At 45.7% G+C, this 21,058-nt stretch overlaps 1 protein-coding gene and 1 long non-coding RNA gene across 4 annotated transcripts in view; one reads left to right on the plus strand and one right to left on the minus strand.

Annotated features, from left to right (window-relative positions):
* LOC137481803 (uncharacterized) overlaps positions 1-21,058 on the plus strand; it is a 68,492-nt gene that overhangs the window by 36,831 nt on the left and 10,603 nt on the right. Inside the window, exon 2 of the long non-coding RNA XR_011003690.1 lies at positions 1,121-1,189. This is a non-coding gene — a long non-coding RNA (uncharacterized lncRNA). The remainder of the gene's footprint in view (positions 1-1,120; positions 1,190-21,058) is intronic.
* The window catches only part of NTRK3 (neurotrophic receptor tyrosine kinase 3), a 204,647-nt gene continuing 203,707 nt past the window's right edge, over positions 20,119-21,058 (minus strand). For all 3 annotated transcript variants that reach the window (XM_068203717.1, XM_068203718.1, XM_068203719.1), the window contains one exon: positions 20,119-20,655. In XM_068203717.1, the coding sequence (XP_068059818.1) occupies positions 20,470-20,655 (186 nt within the window). In that variant the 3' untranslated portion in view covers positions 20,119-20,469. The remainder of the gene's footprint in view (positions 20,656-21,058) is intronic.

Here is a 21,058-nt window from a genome sequence, read left to right on the forward strand (position 1 = left end):
AAGGTCTTATTTTGGAGCAGTAGGAACCACATGCATCCAGCATTGAACAGCTCCCACATGCTGCAGCTCCATTTAATTGCTGAAATCAGAGATGTTGGGAATGGATTTCATCTGAAAGTCTGATCTCCTAAACTGAAAGGCATAGGACAACATTTGCTCATCCCCTGGAGATGCTGCCAGAAGTCTGTCTCTGATTAGCAATGTTAATGGAGTATTAACATAAGCCACGCCAGCAAGGGAAACTGTAGAACACATTATCATCAGGAGAGCCAGCTGTGTAAAGGCGTGTAAAGATGATGATAAATGTAGTTTGTGGCTTGGGGAGCTGGTTGCTGAACTGCTGCATCCCCTAATCCAGAAGGAATGGAGCAGGAATGGACACACCAGCCTGCTGTTCTCTGTGCCATCGTACCAAAGAGAAGAACAGATGTTACCTTCACAGGGAAAGGGAGATGAAGGGGACTTCCCAGCCAAGTCAAGACTTTTGCTGTCACAGGTTGAATACTTTTGGCTCAGTTCCATCTTTCAGCTGTTTAGGATTTTGCCTTTTGCAATGTTTGTGGAAGATTGATCCAGGATCTAAATATTGTGATGTCTCTGATTTCCACTCTAAAAACATCTCCAGAGATACTTTGAACTATTTGTTCTTGTTTTGTAGGTTTTATCCCCTCTTGACTCAGAATATGTGAATAGTCTGGTCTGAGAGTGAGGCTCAGAGATGTTGTAAAGCTGCTCGTTTCCTTTATTGTTTTGGATCTTTCATTGTCAAATATTAGCCATATAAGTCCTACAAATCCTCACACACTTGCCCCACTATATCCCCCAGGATGTCAATATTTTTTTCTCTTATTTTGTACTTGAAATCCAGAACCTTCAAGGGGGAAACTCAGTACATCTGACCCATATATTGTGGTGGTTTCTGCTTTGCCACGTGGAGACAGGAGTGAGCTCTAGATCAGCTCAGGAGTGAAATGCTTGTGCTTCAATGTGACAGCACCAACAGGCACTTTGCAAGACAGCACTGAATCTACTGACATGAGCTTGTTTGCACAGTTTTCTGGTGGAGCCACACATTTCACCCAATGACCTTTTTGACATTTTCCTGGTTTCCCTCCTGCAGGAACACTTCAGCAGTGAAGTGCCATACTCTGCTGAACAAACTTGGCATCTCATCAAGCGGACTTATTTGGTATGTATTTACACTTGTAGACTTTAGTACTCTCCTGGCAATTGAGCTTCCTTCCTGCCTACATAAATATGATTTCATTATTAGCTTTGTTTAGTTGTTGTTGTGCATCTGTGTGCTTTTCTTTCCCAAACTGCCAAAGAGAATTGCAGGTGTTGATCTCAATTTGCACCCAAAGCATCCTGAACTCTCTACCCCACCTGCCAACTCTAATAATGAGCAGCACTCTTGACCTCCTGCCTAAAACAACCCATGAAAACTCACGCCCATATTTTTTTTATGCTGAGGAGCCAGTAAGTTCTGTTAGAGCTGTGGCCTCTGTGGTTTTGTTTGTTTGTACTTAGACAAAAATACTGGGTTTGTCTCAAAGGTGCTTTTCTGGCTTTTCCCTCTTGCACTTGGATCTGCAGTGTTTACTCAAAACACGGGCTGAGCCAGAGAGGTTGCCTTTGCACAAAGGGCCCCGAAGTGCGTGAGACTTGTCCTGTTCGAGTTCTTGTGAAGTGCAGGAGAAGGTGTTATGAGCACGATCTGGACAGGAAATAAAGCTCTTATTCCCACCATAAATGCTGTCTAGTGGAGCAGGTCAGATGAGAGATCTCATACAATTGCTCATAGTGTTGAGCCCTCCAAGGGTGTTGGCAGTCTCAGCTCCCACTGATGGGAGTGGTTGGCCCCGCTGATCAGGCTTTGTGGAGGCAGGTGACGACTTCCAAAATGCCTCCTTGCATGACAGGCTAACTTCTGCTTAGGGGAAAATGAAGAACCAGTGGTTGGGTTTCCTCTTTCTTTTGCAGTCTAGGCACTGCTTGGCTGTTTCTGGCCCAGGCACTGCCAAGGCAGCTGGCTTTGGCACCTCAACAAAGAGGCAGATGAGCTACAAGCACACAACTTTCCACAGTTCTGAGTTAAACCAGCTGCTGTGCCTTTAGAAAGGAACAAGGCAGTTTCTGCACAACCTCTGGACAATTCCTGTTTACTGAAACTAACCATAAGGCTCCTCTAACCTCCTACATCACTTTCATTCTATGAAACCTTTGCTGGTTGGAAAAAGATATATTCGTATGCCCTGGAATGAGGGTGCACTGTGCTAATGCCAGAGGTCTGTGCATGCATTATTTTCTCTGTGATCTTACATGCCATGTACCTGTAGTTCTCTCCAGTCAAAGGAGAACTGTAGGAAGTGAATACTGTGGTGTTCACTTCATGTTCAGTCTTTTGTGGGAAAAAATACTGCAGGTGACCATCACTTGGATGACTACTCTGGATTTTCATGCAAGCTTTTGCAATGATCTTGCAGAGGAAAATATTTCCTGCATATTTCTTGAAATTAATTTCTCCTCTGAGTCCCAGGACTATGCTTGAATTAAAGTAATTTTTATTTTTCTAAAAAAACCCACAATCTTACTTTACCAGGCGGGGACCTGGCACTGTAGGGAACGGAGAAGCTGCTGGAATGAGGGTAGATTTGTTTTTTGCCTGGGAAGAGGCCAACAGGAGAGGTTTTATGAGATGAAGGAGAGACAAAGAAAGAAAGTGAAACCAAGCAGTCAACTTGGTAGCTGCAATCTTTAATCTGTGGCTGTCTGCAAACAGCATCACAGCACTGTGATTAGATGTACATGCTCATTAGGTGTTCTACTTTCCAAGCAGGCATTGTAAATACAGCACAATGTATTCTGCTTCCTTCTGCCCAAATACCTTTTTTCATCTATATTGCATTAAGACCTTGAGGCCTATCATCAGGGAGAGAAAAAATACAATTTTCTTATTGTACAATGCATTTCATTCCCAGCTGCTGTATTAAATTTATTCCTATTTGAAGTGGTGTCTGTGAGTATAAATCATTTAAGTTTATATGTTTTTGTTGCTGTGGCAACTGTTTGACTAATTGAATTCCAAAGTGTCTCTCTGTATTTTAGAGCTACGATAAAGGGCACACAAATTCTTAGCAGCAGGAGCCTGAAATGAGGATGGGGGGGACAGGCAGGCCTGTCAAAATATGTCCTCAGTCTCCTGGGCACAGGCTTGGCAGTGGTACCTTTGGCAATGGGCAAGGAGGACAAGGGCTGGGGAGGAGCCAGAGCTACCTGTGAGCTCTCACTGTGGGTACCACACTCAGAAATTTTGTTCATACCCTCAGCAGGATGGATAAGGCATGGAGAGCCTGTAACTTGGCATTGAAGAGATCATGTTTTACCTCTGTGTCTATTTCCCCCATAATTCATCAGTTCTCAGAGGACATGAAGTGCTGGTGTGCTTCATGGTTATAAACAAGCCCAGGTTGTAGTAGGTTCCATCTTCTTTCCGTGGGGACTTTGAATGAGCTCCTGGGGCTTATCTACTGTCTGGGATCATGCATGTGCTCCTAAAGGATTTCTTTCCCTGTCAGTTTTTAGCAGGAAAAGTCTCCTCAGAGCTATGCCAAAGGACTAGGGAATACTGGAGTGTCCTGAATCTCTCCAGGGACAATTTCTACCCTGTTCTCCCACTTTCTATTTTTTTTTTCCTGCTGCAAAGCAGAGGTAGATATCCTCCTAGATTAAAGCAGTAGGAGAGAAGAATTAAAACTTAACTCTTTGCAAGGAAATTGGGTATAAAGAGCAATTCCTTTGCAAGCAGATTGTTCCAGACAGGAACTGACCCACCTGTGCCATTCCCAGCTTGTTGTGGCAACAGGAATGGGCTCCTTTTTTTTGTGTGTTAATTATGTAGGTGTTTATTATGGTCACAAAATGTTAATAGAAAGCCTAATGGAAATCATGCTGCTAATGAGAAGCTCCTGAATACCTGCTGCTTTCCTCTGGGAATAACAGAAGCCACAATTCAACAGGAAATTATTTGTCCCGTTCCTGCCCTGTGCTTTTACCTTGTGATTGCATCTTGTTGTTAACCTTTCATCTGACTGTCTCTGCAACCTGGGGGAAGGCCAGGACCTCTCCCTTCCCCCTGCCCACAGGGCATGCAGGGGTCTGCTTGCCTTCTCTGCTTTCTGAAGGGTAATCTGTGAAGGGTTTTATGGAGCTTGAAAAGGTCACAGGGAGCCCTGAGCAGATCGAGTCCTTCCATTGTCCATGTCCCACAGGGGATGCTGTCCAGTCTGAGGCAAGTGCCTGTGGCCTGACAGCCTCCTTGGCTGCTGTTTATTTTGGTGGAGTTTTATTTCCAGCCCATTAGATGCTCCACCAGCTGCTGCATGCTCCTGAAACCACCTCATCCTGCATAGGCAAAGGCAAACTGCAGCAGGGACTGGGAGCAGGCAGAACAGGGTGACTCCTAGGGAAGTTGGTCAAACTGGGATTTTTTTTTTCTTTATTGCATTTCAGCTGCAGGTTTATTATTCTGATGCTGAGAAAGGAAAGGGAGCTGTTTTTTGTGAGCACTGAGCTGAGGCCTGGTTTGGGACCCCAGAAAGCAGCAGGAATGAATAGCTAGTGTAGCATTTCCAGGGAAGAAAGCAAATTTCTTGCAGGAATTTGCAAGAATTACCTGTTGAACAAGAGCAGGAGAAGGCAGAAGAATGGTGGGTCGGAGTAGGGGTATGTGTGTGCACAGGGTAGGGAGGGGTGTCACCCTGGTGAGAAAACGGGTGTGTGATGGATTGGGGGTGGGATGTGTTGACTTTTGGGAGAATGGGTGGATTTAGGTATGACCAAAATATGCCTTTGTGTTCACCCACATATGGAGAGCACACACCTCTAACTTCCATAGGGAAGAATAGGTGTCCTTTAGAAAAATAAGAACCAAAATGAAACAACAAAAAATAATTATAAAAGCCCAAACTCAGAAGGCAAATTCCATTGGCGATATTGGAAAGCTGCATGGTTGAAGCTGTGAATGAAGTAAGAGACTCTCCTCACCAGGCAACACGGAAACTCCCAGCTGGGACCAAGTTTCACATTTTTTCCCTCGTGGGCAGAAATTGAATGCTTCTGTCTTTGCCTGCCAAAAATAATAGTTGAAAAAAAAGTGGTCTTACTGCTGCAGGAAGAGCCAAACATTTCCCTCATGAGCTGTCTGAAAGAACAGTTGTGAAAACACCAGATTTCACTGTAAAGGTGGGATTTCTCAACGGTGAGGAGCTGCAAATGAGGCATGTTGCAGGGTCCATATGGAGTTGCTGGTAGGAACTCAATACCAGGCTCTTGGAAGCATTTCAGAAGGGGCTTTCGGGAAACAGCAGAAAAGCAGTTCAAATGACTGGCTCTCAGTGATACAGAAAGCTGTAAAAATAGCATCTGAGCATCTCCTGTTACCTGGGCACTGGTACCCAGATCCTGTCGAGTGATTTCTCTGGCATCCATTCTCCCTGCCTTGACTTTAACGGGTTGTGCAGATTATTTTATGATCAATAAATATCCAGGCAGACACTGTGAAATTCCAATCAGAAAAATTTACAGCATTAAGGCAGATATTGTATAGCAGGATATAAATAAATAGAAATTGTCAGTCAAATTTCTGGCAGCTGGAGTCTGGTGTCAGTTGCAGTAAATTAAGTGTTACTTCACAAATCATCTTTATAGTTTTTTACAGTAAGTGTATCTGTGCAAAGAGGGGTTTTTTTCAGCTTGCAATGGTAAATATCCTCTGGTTCCTGTGATTTCAGCACGAAGCCTGGAATCAAAGGGAAACAAGTGACAGCAGTGGATTTTGCCATAATCCCGAGATTTGTTCCCAGCCCCAAGATTGGAGCTGAGTCTGGGTGCTGAGCAATCCAAGCAGCAACAAGCCAACAACATGACAGGAAAGAGACTGGATCCTTCTAAGCCAAGGGGAAATTTCTGCACTCTGGGAGGGCTGGTTGATGTAATGGTGCAGAGATCCACCAAAAGGGGAGGAGGAGGATGGACTCCTGTTGTCTCTACCAGGATGAAGGGAGCTGTGATTGGTGCAGGCTGCACCTACGTAGGTGGGAAGGATGAACTGGATCAGTACAGAGATCATAATTTACTGAAGTTGGGACAGCATTTTACCTACAGATTATTACCTTTTGTTAACAACTCTTACCAGCCTGACCAGCAACATAAAATTCCTAAAACATCATGTGAAGGTTTCTGTACTGTTGAGATAGCTGAAAATGGCATAAATTTTAAGTGTCAGGTTTCCATGAATTAAAGCTGAATGTTCAGCATGGAACAAAGAGAAGAGGAGGACCTGCTGGTGGTAGTTTTGTACTTTATTTGAGAAGAGAGAGCTACATAAACTATGTCAGGAGGGTACAGGTCTACACATAGTTTCATCAATCAATAAATGGAGTTGTTAACGTAACACTGAGGATATGATACCTTGAAGAAGACATAGACACATGACCAAGGAGTATTTACAGCTCTAACATACAATATATTTATACTTGAGAGAGAGATTCGTGTGCATCTGTGCACACAGGTACCACTGTGCACACTCGGTGCACGCACGCGCACACGTAAATAGGTATAAAAGGCTTTAAAAAAACCTTACGTAGTTCAAGAAATGAGTCTGCCTGTCATCTGCAGCAGCTGACTGTTTTCAAAGTGGAAATGGTTTCAGTTTGGGGTGGTCGGGAGTGGAGGTTTCGGTTTGAAATCTCTGTTCTCCATCGGCCATTGGCTGAACCTGAAGCAGGTGTCGGGTGCGTGGAACGCTGGGGTGGGGTGGTGACAGAGGATGTGTGAGGTGAATGAAAGGGAGGGCAGTGGAGTTATGGGAGAGAGGGGATGCACAGCCTCTGGGGCTGGGATAGTAACACAGAGATGAAAAAAATGACCTTTGGTGATGCCATTAAATCATCCTTTATACTAAACATAAATTATTGACACAGTTTTAAAAAAATAATTTTCTGTTTCATTTCAAGGCTGGGGAGAGAGGAAGGGCCAAAGCAGGGTAGGAAGGAAGGGAAGGTCTGGGGAGGGTAAATACCTCAGCACTTTAACAGGTCCCTGGACCTCACTGCAAATTCTTAATTTAAAAACTCTTCATGTAAGTGTGACTAACGCTGTATCAGTCATCCCCTTCCAGGGTAGCTCAATGCACATGATGTGGCAGGTAGGGGACAAGCAGGGACCCTACCTTGGCCAAAACTCAGATCAGAGTTCCTCATCCTCTGAGCTGGAGCCAGTAGAGGTGGGATAGGCAGGCAGAGATCACAGCTTCCTTGCTGTCACCAGATTCTCCCTTAAGGAATAACTTGGCTCGTTCCCAGCAGGAGAAAATGGTGAATTTTGGTTTGGAGAAGAGGAGACTGCGGTTTGGAGAAGGTTGAGAACCATCAATTCACTTGCAAAATGGCAAATAGGACTCAAAAGATGCAAAAGAAGCCCCAGACTAAGCAAACGTGGATTGGTGCACAGTGTAAAAAAAGGCTGCCAAAAAAATAGAAATCAATTCAACATAGATCACCAGAGGGATTGTTTTCTGCTCACGCAGTCCTTCCATGACATTAGCAGAAATTAAAATTAGCTGCTTTAAATAATAGTAACAACACAAATGCCATCAAAATATTTTTCCTCTGAGCTGTAGCCCCATCCTCCTCTCAGTACCAGAGAGGTACTCTGCTACCTGCCAGAGTGAGCTGTGGAGCAGCACCTTCTGGGGGCCAAGCCTGCCTGCACTGCTGAAGAGCAGCTCAGCTGGGAGGAGGAGCAGTTGCCTGGAAATTAAGTCTACACTTGCAGATTTCTGGAAGGTGCATGGGGTTTTTTTGAGGCCAGCACAGGAAATCAGAGTGATTTTTCTGCCTATGCCATCACTCTGCCACACCAACCACTGACAGTACTGCTTCAACACACAAACCCTGGAGAAATTACCAGAGGCAAGTGCACAGTGCAGCCCCTAAAAACATTCCCAAGCACAGCCTGAAGACCCCAAAACAGCCTTCATGCAAGAAAGTTGTGTATCCTCAATCTTTATGTGGGGAAAAGTTGCCTCCATGCCTGACCCAGAAGATTCAGAGGGAATTGCAACACTCTTGGAAACCTACATAAATGTTGATCGTTTGCCTGCCCAAAAATCCTTAATTTCTCTTGAAATAACTTACATAAAACAGCACTTCATTATGACATGGTGGGGGAGGGGGAGGTAATTTAGTATAGTTATTTATTTATTTTTGTTCTGTTTTAAGCCTATCTATGTAAAGCTCACATGCAAAAAATTGCCTTCCAGTTTAGCTGAAAATTTAATGGACACTTCTGGCAAAAAATAATAGAAAACTTTTTTAAAAAGCCAATTCTCCTTCACACAAGGAATTAGCTGGTTGTGGGGGTTGAATGGGAAGACTGAGGGGAACTAAAACAATTTAGACTGTTAATACTGAAACCAGAGCTGTCAGAGAGCAAAATGAATGCAGTAAAAGTTATGGTGTTGGTAGGTTTGAAGCAGAAATTGTGGGCCTGGAGGAAGCCCAGCAGAACTGAAGGTTTGGAGAAACCTTCAGGACCCATTTGGATGAGCACCATCATTCTGTAGGGACTCCTTCCTCACATCTATAGTTCTTCCCCATCCAGGGGTGTCTTCTGCTTCACCACAGCTCCTACCTGACTTTCACCACCCTCTTGATCACTGACCCTTCACTGGGAATCAAGTCATTGTCCATTTCCTTCCTCTCCCTGTGTCCCAGTAGGCTTCTTTGATGCCTCCTCTTAGCATCATTTGTTTTCTAAGCCCCTTATTAAATTATCTTTGCCATCCCCTGCAAGCTCATCCTTTCTGACTCCCAGACAGCCCTAAGCATCAGAAGTCTGTTCTTAATCCCTCATTTTCAGTATTGCTACTTACAAGTTTCCAAGTCTTGCATCTCAGACACTTCCCAGTCCTCTCTGTCTCTGAGTGTCCATCCACATGTCCCATTGTAGTAACTTCCAGTCACAGCTGGGGAGTGTGTGGGAGGTGGGATACAGAGGAAACTGTTTCTAGAAAGCAGCATATGTTGAGTGGGGGGAATAGCCCAACTTTCTGGCCTACTTTTCCAGCTCTTCTCCACACCAAATTTTTCAGGCATGTAATGAGCCTGCATGCTCTGCCCAACAGCTTCTCACCAGGATGAATAGGTCCAGGAGACATTCAACCCTAATTTGAGGGTATAGCTTCCTTTATGTGAGCCAGGAATACCTGTGGGATGAAATCCCAAATATGCAGGCTGAGCAAGATGAAAGCTGAGACACTTGCGTTTTTTTCCTCTGTGAGATAAGACTGCTTCTCCATTTGGGGCTCTGCCTGTTGGTGCCTTAGTGGCTCTTCATCTTTGTCTGACTCTTCAAAGACAGGGCTTTGTGCAACCTAGTTGGGTGGAAAATGTGCCTGCCCATGGTAGGGGTGTTGAAAGTAGGTGATTTTTAAAATCTCTTCCATTCTATGACTCTATGATTATGACAACCCTGTACTACTCAGTAATATGACTTCTTCTTCTTTTTTTTTTTTTTTTAACATAACTTCCAGTGGCCACAGTGTCATTTATATGTCCCTTACTTGCAATTTTCCAAGAGATTTGTCTGTTTACCCTTTACCAACAGTAAATGCAATTGATGGCTGAAATCTAAATCACATGATGCTTCCAATAAAAGAAGGATTCTGTTTCTAAAGGGCTAGCAGGATAATATCTCTCCATTTGTCAAACTGTCTCAATGGATGAGAAGACAAAAACCTTCCACAATCCAAATTAGAGATGGAGCCTTCGTAGGTGGAACACCAGTGCAGGAAATAGTAGGGCAGAGAGTTTAACTCTGAAGGAAAAATGGTTCTCTCTTGCATCAGAATGATTGGTTTGTGTTTTAAACCATCCCTCCTCCATCACTTGAAAACAAGATACCAGATAATGATTTCACACTAGAAAAAAAACATGGGAGAAACGACCGACGGGTGGGACAGCAGTTCCCCGGGCAGCGTGGGCATGATTCCCTCAGAAGTGGGGTTCCTTCCTGGAAGGCGCGGCTCCTCCTCCAGCGGCGGCCGGAGCGCCGGGCCGGGTCCTGCGCGGGCGGTGCCGCTGTCCGCGGTGCTGATCCGCAGGGACGCGGCTCACCACGTCTGCCCGTCTGCTGAAACCTCCGTCTTACCAGGAGACTGGGGACCGAACTGTTGTAGGCTCTTTGTGAACACTAATTGAAGCAATTAGGGGTTGTAATTAAAAAAAAAAAAAAAAAAAAAAAAATTGAAAGAAAGGACACACGAGGCACTTGCTACTGAGAGGTGCTGGGCTATAAAGCTGTTGTAACATCCAGCAGGATCCGGTCTCTCTCAACCTCTCCCAAATCTGCCTCTTAATTTCAGTCTCCAGGAAGGCCATAAGGCAGGATTTGTTGTGTATTAGCAAGAGAAGGAGAAAAAGGAAATTAAAAGTGAGAGGAGGTTTCAGCTGCTCGTCCTGGTGGCCAATGAACTTGGTTACCAGGGTGAATATTCTGTGTCTTTTTTCATGTACAGCAGTGGATTTTCTTATATTATAAACCAACCAGTGTATTTTCTAATGTTATGTTTGTTGTTTTGGGTTTTTTTTTCCTCTTGTAGAATTTCTCTCTCTCCTGCCACTCTGTTCCTAACATCTGTTCGCTGCCTCTCAGTATCTACAGCCTTTACTGACTTCAAAGTCGTGGGTCATCAACACCTTCTACATTTAGCCTGGAGTTGCACAAGAAGGTTCAGTTGCACAGGAACAACAATTCAGTCTCTTGCTGATTTCTATTGTTTCAATCTAGCTACATAAGAATGAGGCTGGACTGGAACAGGTCACAGCCAGAATCAATCCCAACCATCTCTCCAGCAATCAGAACAACCTGCTGGGAGCTGAGTAACGGCTGAATTCTTGGTGAGAGAAATTATAGGCATAAAAACAAAATCAAATACACTCGTGTGCTCATTCAACATTTCAAGGCATATTTATAGGTACTGCTGTATGGCATCTTAAATATCGGAGTTTAAAAAGAAACTGGATCACTGCTGTTGGGGAAAATAATTTTTCTGTTCTGTCACTTTCACTATCTCTGCCCCTGATGAAAAAGGGAGAGAAAGACACTGAATTACACACCCATTCAGCCCCTGTCATCACTTCTTTGGGCTGTTTGGACAGCCCTAGGAAGGATCTGTGAAGATAAGGAGGTCTTGAATGTCATCTAAAGGTCATTCCTCAGCACTGGAGTAGGAACAAGAGAGCTGGGCAGGAATCTGAAGCTCAAGAAAAGCTGGGGATCTCTTCCTGTATGAAGCTGGCAATGGCTCAGTAGGTGAACAGATGACTTTGCAGTGTATGTCCCAGTTGAGTCCCTTCCTTAGACTGCTCCACTGTACTCTCCTCCTGCAACCAAATCTTGCTGTCAATGGGACGAAAAGCCAAAATCTTACCACTGATGAAAATCTCTACACAGGGGAGATATTTCCACCTTATTTCTTCACTTTTCAACAAGACAGAATACTTGAGAATTTCTTAGATTTTAGGAGGGAGAATATCCTTTAAAAAAATTCCCAGGATCACTGAAAAAAGGATCTGCATTCATTATAGAGAGGTGAGGCAGAGAGCTACAGGCGCCAAGGCCTGTACTTGTAATGGTCTGTGAGAAACAGCACTGAGCAGCTAAGAGTATTTGTCTTGGGAAATGTAGTCACTGAACCTTGGGTGGGAACCAAGCTAAATCAGCAAACTTGCTGTTGGTCCAGGATCAGAATGAGCTAAAACTCCTCTATCACATGCCTGAGACTCAATTACTGTGTAATCTCTGTGGCATAGACATCTAGGAACCTCTGTGGATAGCAGATGGCTGCTGAATGGTGAGAGCAGATGACAGATTCTGGGCAGTGCTAAACCAGAGGACCTCAAATCCTGATTACAAAAGTCAGTTCTTGAGGTTAAATCAAGCCAGGCACCTGAGCAGGAGGGATTCATGCAGCACTGCACGAAGCCAACACACTACCAGACGTGGGAGGGCTCTTGTAAAAAGCTCCACCTCCCCTCCTCTCCCCAACTCACATTCACATATGCTGCCACATACAGGAAAAAATATCAAGGTTACGTGTTTCCTGAAATATGGTTGGCTGAATAAATACACTTACTGAGAACTCTTTGTAAAACAATAGCAGCATGAGTAACAGTGCATCGCTGCCATGGGAAATAAAAAGGAAAGTAACCCAACTGCAATTCAGCTAGAATCATTCCAAACCCCAAAGGTTGGCCTCTTTTTTTTTTTTTTTTTCTTTAATGTGTCTGACATTTTATGGCATCAATAATGCAAACAAAGAGGAAATCATATTTGCAGAACACTAATGCACGGATGTCTAAAGTGAAATACAATACTGATTACTTTTTAAATGAAGCCACCAGGTTTTGATGTGCTGTGGTGGTTAAATTGGTCCATCAAATTCCTTCCAAAGCAAATTCCAGTCCAAAGCAAGAGCTTGACCTTTTCTATAACCTTGGGTAGCCTTTTCAGCTGTATTCTGATTGGAGGTAATAAATGTTAGTTTGAAGGAATCTTCCTTATGGGTTGAATTACAGAAATGTCACAATTCCTCCTGAATTTGAGGGGAAACTGAAGATATCTCACCTCTTCACAGGCTGTCCAAAACCTTTGGCAAATATATTGGTAAGGATACTGTAAAGAGCTGTGGGTGAGAGGAGAGATGGGCTCTGAAAGAAATTTCTAGAAGTACTATTGGGATCTTGCCCCCTTAGGGCTAGTGGTTGATCTCTTCAGCACCTGATAGCTTTTCACTTGCCTAGAACCTCCTGCAGACGACTGCAGAGCAATGTCTGAGTAGGAAAATAAGTGAATGAATAAGCAGGTTTGGCAAAAACACACAAAGAAACCTTCCCTTTCTTTTCTGTATTTTTTAACATGCTAGTGTTTTTTTTTCACAAAGTTAATCTCAGAGATGCATCTTAGGAACCACAGACAGGATTGTCTCTGCTAGCACAAAAGTGAAGAAGTTGTAGTGGTCCTGAATGGGAAATCTCACTGCTCAATCTCCTCCTACAGCAAAAAGCAGAAGGACTTGGGGTCAGGTCTATGCTTTCAACTTATCAGCGGGAGCATTCATTTCTGGAGCCAAGGGGCTCCTTTTGCAATGCCCTCTGACTTGCACTGAGTTAACTGCATGAATTTCTTTAATTCATGCAATTGTGGTTTGGTAGGCAGGGTTCATTGTGTGCCTGTGTGCTGGTGAGTAGGATTGGATGCCACCATCTCACAACAGCTGGGAGTTTGTCTGCCATTTAGATCACATCTGATCAGAGCTTTGTGTTTGGGGATTGTATGTCTTGGAATTAATCAGTGCAAGCAGCTAATTGCCTCTAGTTAACTAGTGCCTTTTAATTAGGACTGTACTGCTGGCTGGATACATGAAGGGAGCTGTTTGTCACTGGCAAAAATTTCAGCCTTGTGATGTAAACCTCTTTGGGGAATTAGAAGAAAAAAATACAGGCTGGAGCTATTGTCACTTTAGCACAGCAGAAAATCAGTTTCAGTAGAACTGGCCTGGAAGAGGTTGGAGTCAGGCTTTGCTGGGGTCAAAAATGATAGCAGCTGCTCCCCAACCCTTCCTGCTGTGCAGAAGGGTGGGACACTGTGGGCTTCAGCTGGGATTTACAGGAGATACCCCACATGCATTACAATGAGCGTTGCTGTAAAATTCACTGCACAGAGGTTAATCTAGATGTCAACACTGCCTGACAGCAGTGAAATTACTCCGGGGCAGTGCTCCTTCTGAAGTCTTAATATAACAGTCAATTCCATCCTGCCTGCAGGAAATGAAAGTTTTCTGCTTTGTGTGCGGAATCATCCGGCGCCAATTTTCTCACTGTTTGAAGTCCAAACTGTTTGTGGTCTTGGGATTCACCTCACATTAAGACTTTCACTTCATTTAAAAACTCTGCTAGTCAAGTCCTGAGAACTGCAAGGACAGAAGCTGCACAGGGAGAAAAAGAAGAGGGCACGGAGGGAGAAATCTGATCTCACCTACCATACTGAAATCAAACTGCTTCACCAGTCCTCTGAGCTCAGTAAAGGGAGGGAACGCAGAAACTCAGTTCTCTGAGTATCAAGCAGCAAAGACTGGAGAGGCTGGAAGCCAGCAGAGAGCAAGAGAAAGCATGCAAGAAGACATTTGGACCGCCCAGAGCTATGATTTTCTTTAGAGGTATTTCAGCCCTTCCCTGCTGGGACCTTGTCCTAAGCTGCCAGTAGTTCAGCAGTTAAACTCCCCCTCAGAACAACTGTTCCAGTTTTCAGCAGTGGGATCAGTCACTTGTGCTGTGAGGGAGAGCAGTTCCTGTGGAGGACTCCTGACAGTGTGGGGAAGTGATGGTTAGATTTGTGATGCCTTTTGCCCTTGCAGAGATGCTAAAATTGTGAGACTAACAGAAGGGATGAGGAACCAATGGTCATTCCTTTAGTTTGGAAAGAGCTGTCAGATTGGGTCTGTGACAAACTCAAGCTGCCAACATGAAAGCAGTCTACCAGCTTACTTAACTGTTGGGGAAAGCTGGAATATTTTGTCCTTCCTTCTCGTCAGTCTCTTATCTCTTTCCTCAGTTCAGTTTTTCAAAATTGCCAGCAACAGGACTCCAATCACTTCTCTCAGGGAGCAGTTTCATGGCTCAGTGTTGCATTGGAAAGGAAAAAGAGGCACAGGAGAGATGGAATTCTCCTCCATTCCTCCCAGAGCAGCGACTGACATCTCTGCCTGTGTCATTTATGACACTGCCAGCCAAAACAGATGTTTTGAAAACACCTACTTTCTCCAGGCTTGAAACTCAATAGCTCTACTTTCTAGGACAGCAGCAAAGGGAAAAGAATTTTTAGGATTTAGCAGCTATGTAAATATTAAATAGGTACTGATGTAAGAGACGCCTTGGTGTGGGAGTGGAGAAACTACCTTAGACTTAAGCAAGTCTATCCACTCCTGAAAAGCAGTGCTGAGGGGGGAATTTTCTCTTCTTCTATTTTTGGTACTCATTTGGACACACCACCACATGCCAAGGCTCCATGAGCCCACCATCCATCAGAAAGCCACTGAATGAAAATGGAGAAGAAAACTTGTTTGCACCAAAACACGCCTGTGCCTGTGAGTCTCAGCCTGTTGATGTCCAGAGCCTTCCAGCTATCAGAGGAGCCACCACAGCGTGGCATCACAGCCAGGATCTCCTTTATTCCCCTTGCTTATTCTCATCGTTGCCTTACAGCCAGAGAACACACCTAGAGCTGTTACAAAAACATTGGGTACAAGCCATGGCTGTAGTGCTTCAGCTGATTCCTGGCCAGATCAGGAAAGGATGTAGATACTCCCTGGGGAGGGAGGAAACTAGAATGATTTTAAAAAAACCTTTTTAAGATAACATGCTGAACAAAATACCGTCTTCACAGAGACAGGCACACGAATGAATGCTGATCAAGTGTTCCAAACTACCTCTGGCTTTGGGGGCTTGTAGTGACCTTGGCTGCATTCTTCAATCCATAGCCTGAAGTAAGGAAACCTACACATTTGAGTTCTGGGAAATATGAGCCTTTCACGTGAAAGGAGACAGCTCATATGATGCTTCTATCTGTGCCCCTGAAACAGCATAACTTTTGAGACCTTTTAGTTTCATTTTCTTACAGGAAAAAAAAAATCACAGAAAAGCACAAAGCCTAGTGATTTTGTTTCCCACCTGCATAAATGGTCCCTTGATTTTATTGGTTTCTGCCTCCTTTTTAAACCAGTATTTGCCCAGCTTCATAGCTAACTTTTCCTGGAGCTGCAGTACATTGCTATTTTCTTTTGTTTTTGCTTGTATCCATTGTGCTACTTAAAATTCTACACCACACTCCCCAAATCTGTCTTGATTTCCCAACCCAACATACTCAGTTGCCTCCTAAAACCAGCTTTTCCCTTTCCTTGGCTTTTTTATTCCTCCACACATTTTCTCACCTTGTTCCACCCACTCCTTGGGACAAGCAAACAGCTCACAGCTAACGATGTCTCTCAAGCAAGCAGCCTCTTTAAAGGCATTACACAGTTTTCATATTTGTCTAGGCAGCAGAGTTCCCAGAGTCACACATCTGCAATTCAACACCCTGCAGACCCAAGGACAGGCAGTTCAGACTTTTTCACCCCCCAAAATCCATGCATTGAGGGACATCTAAAAAGGCCAGATGAGTGAGTTTTGCAGGAGACAGGATGGACATTCAGTCTGGCAGATCTCTGCATCTCTTCCCTTAGCTACATTTCAGCTTCTGTCTTGCAACCTGAAAGACTGGGGTGGAAAGAAAAAATGGCAGGAGAAAACAAACCAGGTCACTGATGAGACCTTGAGGCTGGAGCCACATTTACTGCCTGCAGTTTGCAGCCCTGGCACAAAATTTCCACCTGTATCATGCACCAAAATAGCACCTTCACTTCCAAGAAAGCATCACTTCAGTGACACCCTTAGGTGACTGAGTTGGTGCAAACAACTTTAATTCTTAGGGAGCAGCATGCAGCTGGGACAGGGAAGACCCTATGGCCCCCTCTCAGCTGTGCTCAGAGTGGTGTTCCTTCCAGCTCCATTTCACAAGTCCCTTGAGAAAACTGCAGATGGAAGAGGCTGTGTGTTGGAAAGGTCTGCCTGCATGTGCTGGAAATCTGGGGCCTGGCTTGCCCCAGAGCTGGGTGAGACATGTTCCCAGGCAGCAGAGATAGCTCTCTGCTCTGAGTAGAGGCAGGGCATAGGGAAGTATCTCTCTGAGAAATAAAGCATGAACTCGTTTCTCTTTGACTCCAAACACTCAGATGTTGATACTCTGTGAGAGTGGAGATTTCCCCCCAGATCTGCTTTTCTTCTCTTCATGCATAGCCCCATTGCAGAGCCCCTCTTCCTACAGGGAAGATCACCAGTCCATGCTGATGGGAAGCTCTCTTCTGCTCCAGGAAAGGTGCTTCTGGAAACGAGGTCTCAGGGTGTTCACCAGGAATGCAGCACAGCTGCTTTCCCTCTTCCCCTCCAAAACTGTAATGCCAAAAAGGGATGCAGCAGTTTCTATCATGTGTTTGAACAAAAAGCCATCTTCTCCTTGCTCCCAACAAACTTCCATCCAGCAATGACAGGCCAAGGGGGCCAGAGCAGCAACAGAGCAGATGTCACAGCACAGAACTGCAGCTTATCCAGCTCTTCTGAGCAACAGTTCACAATTAACTCTGACAGGAGGACCTTTCTCCAAGGCTGTCACTGCCCATGGTGGGGCTAAGAGCAAAGCAGCCAGAGGCCGAGCATCTCACCACCTTCTTCAGTCATTTACCATCTTCTGGGGACACATAAACTCTCCTCACAGGCCAACTAATCCTAAACACGCAGCTCGGTGTCACACTCGGCTCCTGAGCTCACCTCGTTGTTGTGACAGCACAAAGAGGTGGTGAAAGGGATAGGGTGGTGGTGCTGGGGAGGAGGGGAAGGAGGAAAGAAGTGAGGAAGGGAGGATGTAGCTGCTGTGCAGCTGTGATGAAGGAACCTCATCAGCTGGGAACCAGTGTCTGTAGATGACTTCATAGTGTAAAAGCCCGTGACATTGGCCAAAAAAGAAATGACAGCATGGGAGTGAGAGAGAGGAGTGAACAAAATTGTGGCCTTGCACAACCTGGCACAGTGCCTGGGAGCCACAAGAGCAAGAAGCCACTTTGGGTAAGAGACAGGCTGCCCCAGGAAAGGGTTTTCTCCTGGAGATGCTGGACAATTAACAGCCATTGCTTGTTCTCTCCCTGTGCTGAATCTCCAATCCTTTCAGTCAAGCAGCCTGCACAAAAAGGGAGCCAGGCTGGGTACAGCAACCTTTTAACCAGTCTTTTCCCCTTTCAAAGCTGGACCTAAGTAGGCAGGATATCCTCTCCCAAAAGAGCAAGATCCTGCTATGGAGAGGCAGCATGGTACAGCGTTCCTGTGTGTGGACTCCTGGTGCTGGCCCACAGCCTTGTCCATGACCATGCCATCGCTGGTGATGCTGTGAGCACCTGGTGCCTGTTCAATGGCAGTCTGTCCAGGCCCCACAGGCACGAGTCTGTCCCACTAGCCCAGCTCTCTCTAAGGAAAGTTATGTCCTCACTCCCACGTGGCTACTGCCACCCACCATCTCCCACCCCAGGCTCTCATTGCACATTACACAGACACAGAATAAACCCACAGCTGCTGTTGCCACCACAACCCTCCTTTAGCAGTGTCCCCTGACTCTATCTGAAACCATCAGTCAGGTCATGCCAGTGCCATGAGTGAGAGACACTGATTGTCAGGAGACATGGGGGATGGGGAGAGGATGCAAGATCTTCCCTTACAGTGCAAGCCACAACCAGTCACCTAGCTCCCCTTGCATCCTGGACATGAATATTACTCTGGCCATGGGGAAGGAGCCAAGATCCTTTCTCTGTCTCCTCTTCCCCCATCTGTATTGCCTTCCACAAGTGCCACATCCGAGCAGGTTATTTTTGTGCTGGCAGTTGTTGCCTTCTCAAAATTGCCTTGACAATGCCTGTGCCGCCCGTTCCCCGCCTCCTGAGAGCAGCTGCCAAGCTGAGGTTCCCCCTCATCCTCCATTATCCATATGAAAAAAAAGGCCCAGGAAGGTTTTGTAATCTCAGCCCAGTCTGGACAGGCAGGATTCAGCATCTGACTGAGTGTTTCCCCAGGTCTGCTCCAGGGAGATCGGCCATAGTGAGGATGCTGCTGTCTCTCCCTCCCTGTCCCCACCACCCCCTGTTGCTGCCTGTCAGGCCTTTCTCCTCATTGAGATGCAAGGCTGGCCGCTGTGGCCATCCGCTGAGCCGTCTGCTCCTGGAGGCACCTTCCCCTCCTTCCCCCCTCCTCCCGGGGCTGCCTGTGGAGCTATTCTTCAGCCTCTGCATTTCACAACAGCTCAAAGGCAGATGCATCAATCCTTTCAGGGGATGGGGACGTGAGGAGAATGGCAAGGGAGCTGCAGGCAGGTGTTGGTAGGTTCCCAGCCATCTCACAAGCCTGGTCCCCCTCCCTGTCCCCCGCTGGCTTGTGCCTGAGGCTTGGACTGAGGCATGGGGCAGGAATGGGGAAGGGGAGAGGATGGGGGGGGAAGAGCACTGGGATATGCTGACCCCACAGAATGCCCAGCAGGGTTGCAGGCATGTTCCCAGCTGTCTGCACTCTATAGCCTTTCCCCTGTGCGTAGAGCAAGGATCCAACCCTGCTCACCAAAAGTTTACACCGGGGGCCGATTTGGCCGATTTTGGTGCAGACAGCTGAGGGCGGGGGAACAACCCCAGGGCCACTAACCAACCCCAAGGCCACTAAGAGCCATAAGGGGGGGTGGAGTGGGGTTGTTTCTCCCAAAGTGTCGCCTGCGCTGGACGCCCTGGGTGAGCAGCACTCCTGTCTCATACACTGGAGTGGGTTGGGGATGATTCAGGACCGGGTCCCCAGGACCCCCCCTCGACTCCCAGGCTCAGCCGCTTTGGTCCCGCGGCTCTCCCAGCACTGGAGGGCAGGGGCAGGAGCCTGCAGCCTGCAGGAGGGCGGCTGCTCCCCGGTGTGTGTTTTACCCGTAGGTGCCACAATCCTTTGACTGTGTGTTCAAAAGCCTTGAGTCTATACATTTAAGAATCAGCAAATTAGAAAAATTGTCCTGAAATGTTGGAGGGAGGGAAAAGGCAGGAAGGCAGAAAGGGATGAGGAGGGACTAAGAGGAAGGGGTTGGTAAAAGAGAGTTCATCCAGGGGCACTGCCCTGGCTTTGTGCCCATCACCTGCGGGCTGGCAAGGAGGGAGGGAGGCAAGGACGAAAAGGGAGGACTGATTTCACACATTCAGTGCATATCATACAACCAGGGCAAGGCTTTCTTCCTGCAGCTCCTACCCAGGATGGCATCGCTGCTATAGCCAGTCTAGAGCCCTGCCCAGCTGCCCGAACCATACTCACAGCAGGGTTACATTTCACTGCTTGATTGCTCGGGGGAAAGATACCTTCTTCTTCCTTTCTCTTTTTTTTTTTTTTTAATTATATATATATTTTTAAGTACTTTTTCTCCCTTTTTTGTTTCTTTTTTTTTTTTTTAATATATAGTCTCACAATTTTCTGTAACAGCAGCTTCTTTCTGTATTGGTGTGGAAGTTATATATAGAGAGATATCTATAAATATATATAAGCCGAACTGCCTTACAGGTTGTTGTTCTGTGGGATTTTTGTTGGTTTGCTTTTTGTTTTGCTTTTTTTTGTTTTCAGTGTTGTATGTGTAGCAGGCACTTGAGTTTATATGAAGATGTTTGCTTGGGAGCTGAGGGGAAAAGGGTTTGGGAGGGGGAGAGGGAAGGAAGGACGGGAGGAAGGAGCAGGGACTTCCAACAAGTGGCCACTGCTAGCCAAGGATGTCCAGGTAGATTGGTGTGGCCTTGCCCAGAGCATGGAGGATCTTGTAGATCTCCTTGATGTTGAGCCGTTGCTGAGGTTCCCTCTGCCAGCAGCCCAACATGATGTCGTAAACCTCCTTGGGGCAGACTCGGGGCCTCTCCAAAACTCGGCCTTGGGTAATGCACTCAATGACCTGAAAGAAAGAAAGAGAGAAAAGAAACACTGAACACCAGCGAGGCAGCTTATGGAGGATGTCCCATCCTTGATACTGCTTGGCTGATGTGGCACCATTTAGTGAATGGGAGCACTGAGAAGCCAAATCTCAGATTTGCACATCCTCAATGATCACCTGTTTGTTGCTAATGATGATTTTACCGTGAAAAGTTTGTCTCCAGCTACAGTTTTTCAGATCCCAAAAACCTTCCCCGTTTGACATCTACCTACCTCAATAGGTAGGTCACAAGCAAACAAAATAGGTTTTAATTTATGATGTCAGTTTTTCCTGCTAAATGAAGAAGGAAAAAAGTCTTAAAATCCCCAAAGTACAGTAATATTTTGCATAGCTGAAATGATATTTTTCTTGTCTGAAAACCAAG

Source organism: Anomalospiza imberbis, chromosome 13, assembly GCF_031753505.1.
Source record: "Anomalospiza imberbis isolate Cuckoo-Finch-1a 21T00152 chromosome 13, ASM3175350v1, whole genome shotgun sequence".
Lineage (NCBI taxonomy): Eukaryota > Metazoa > Chordata > Aves > Passeriformes > Viduidae > Anomalospiza > Anomalospiza imberbis.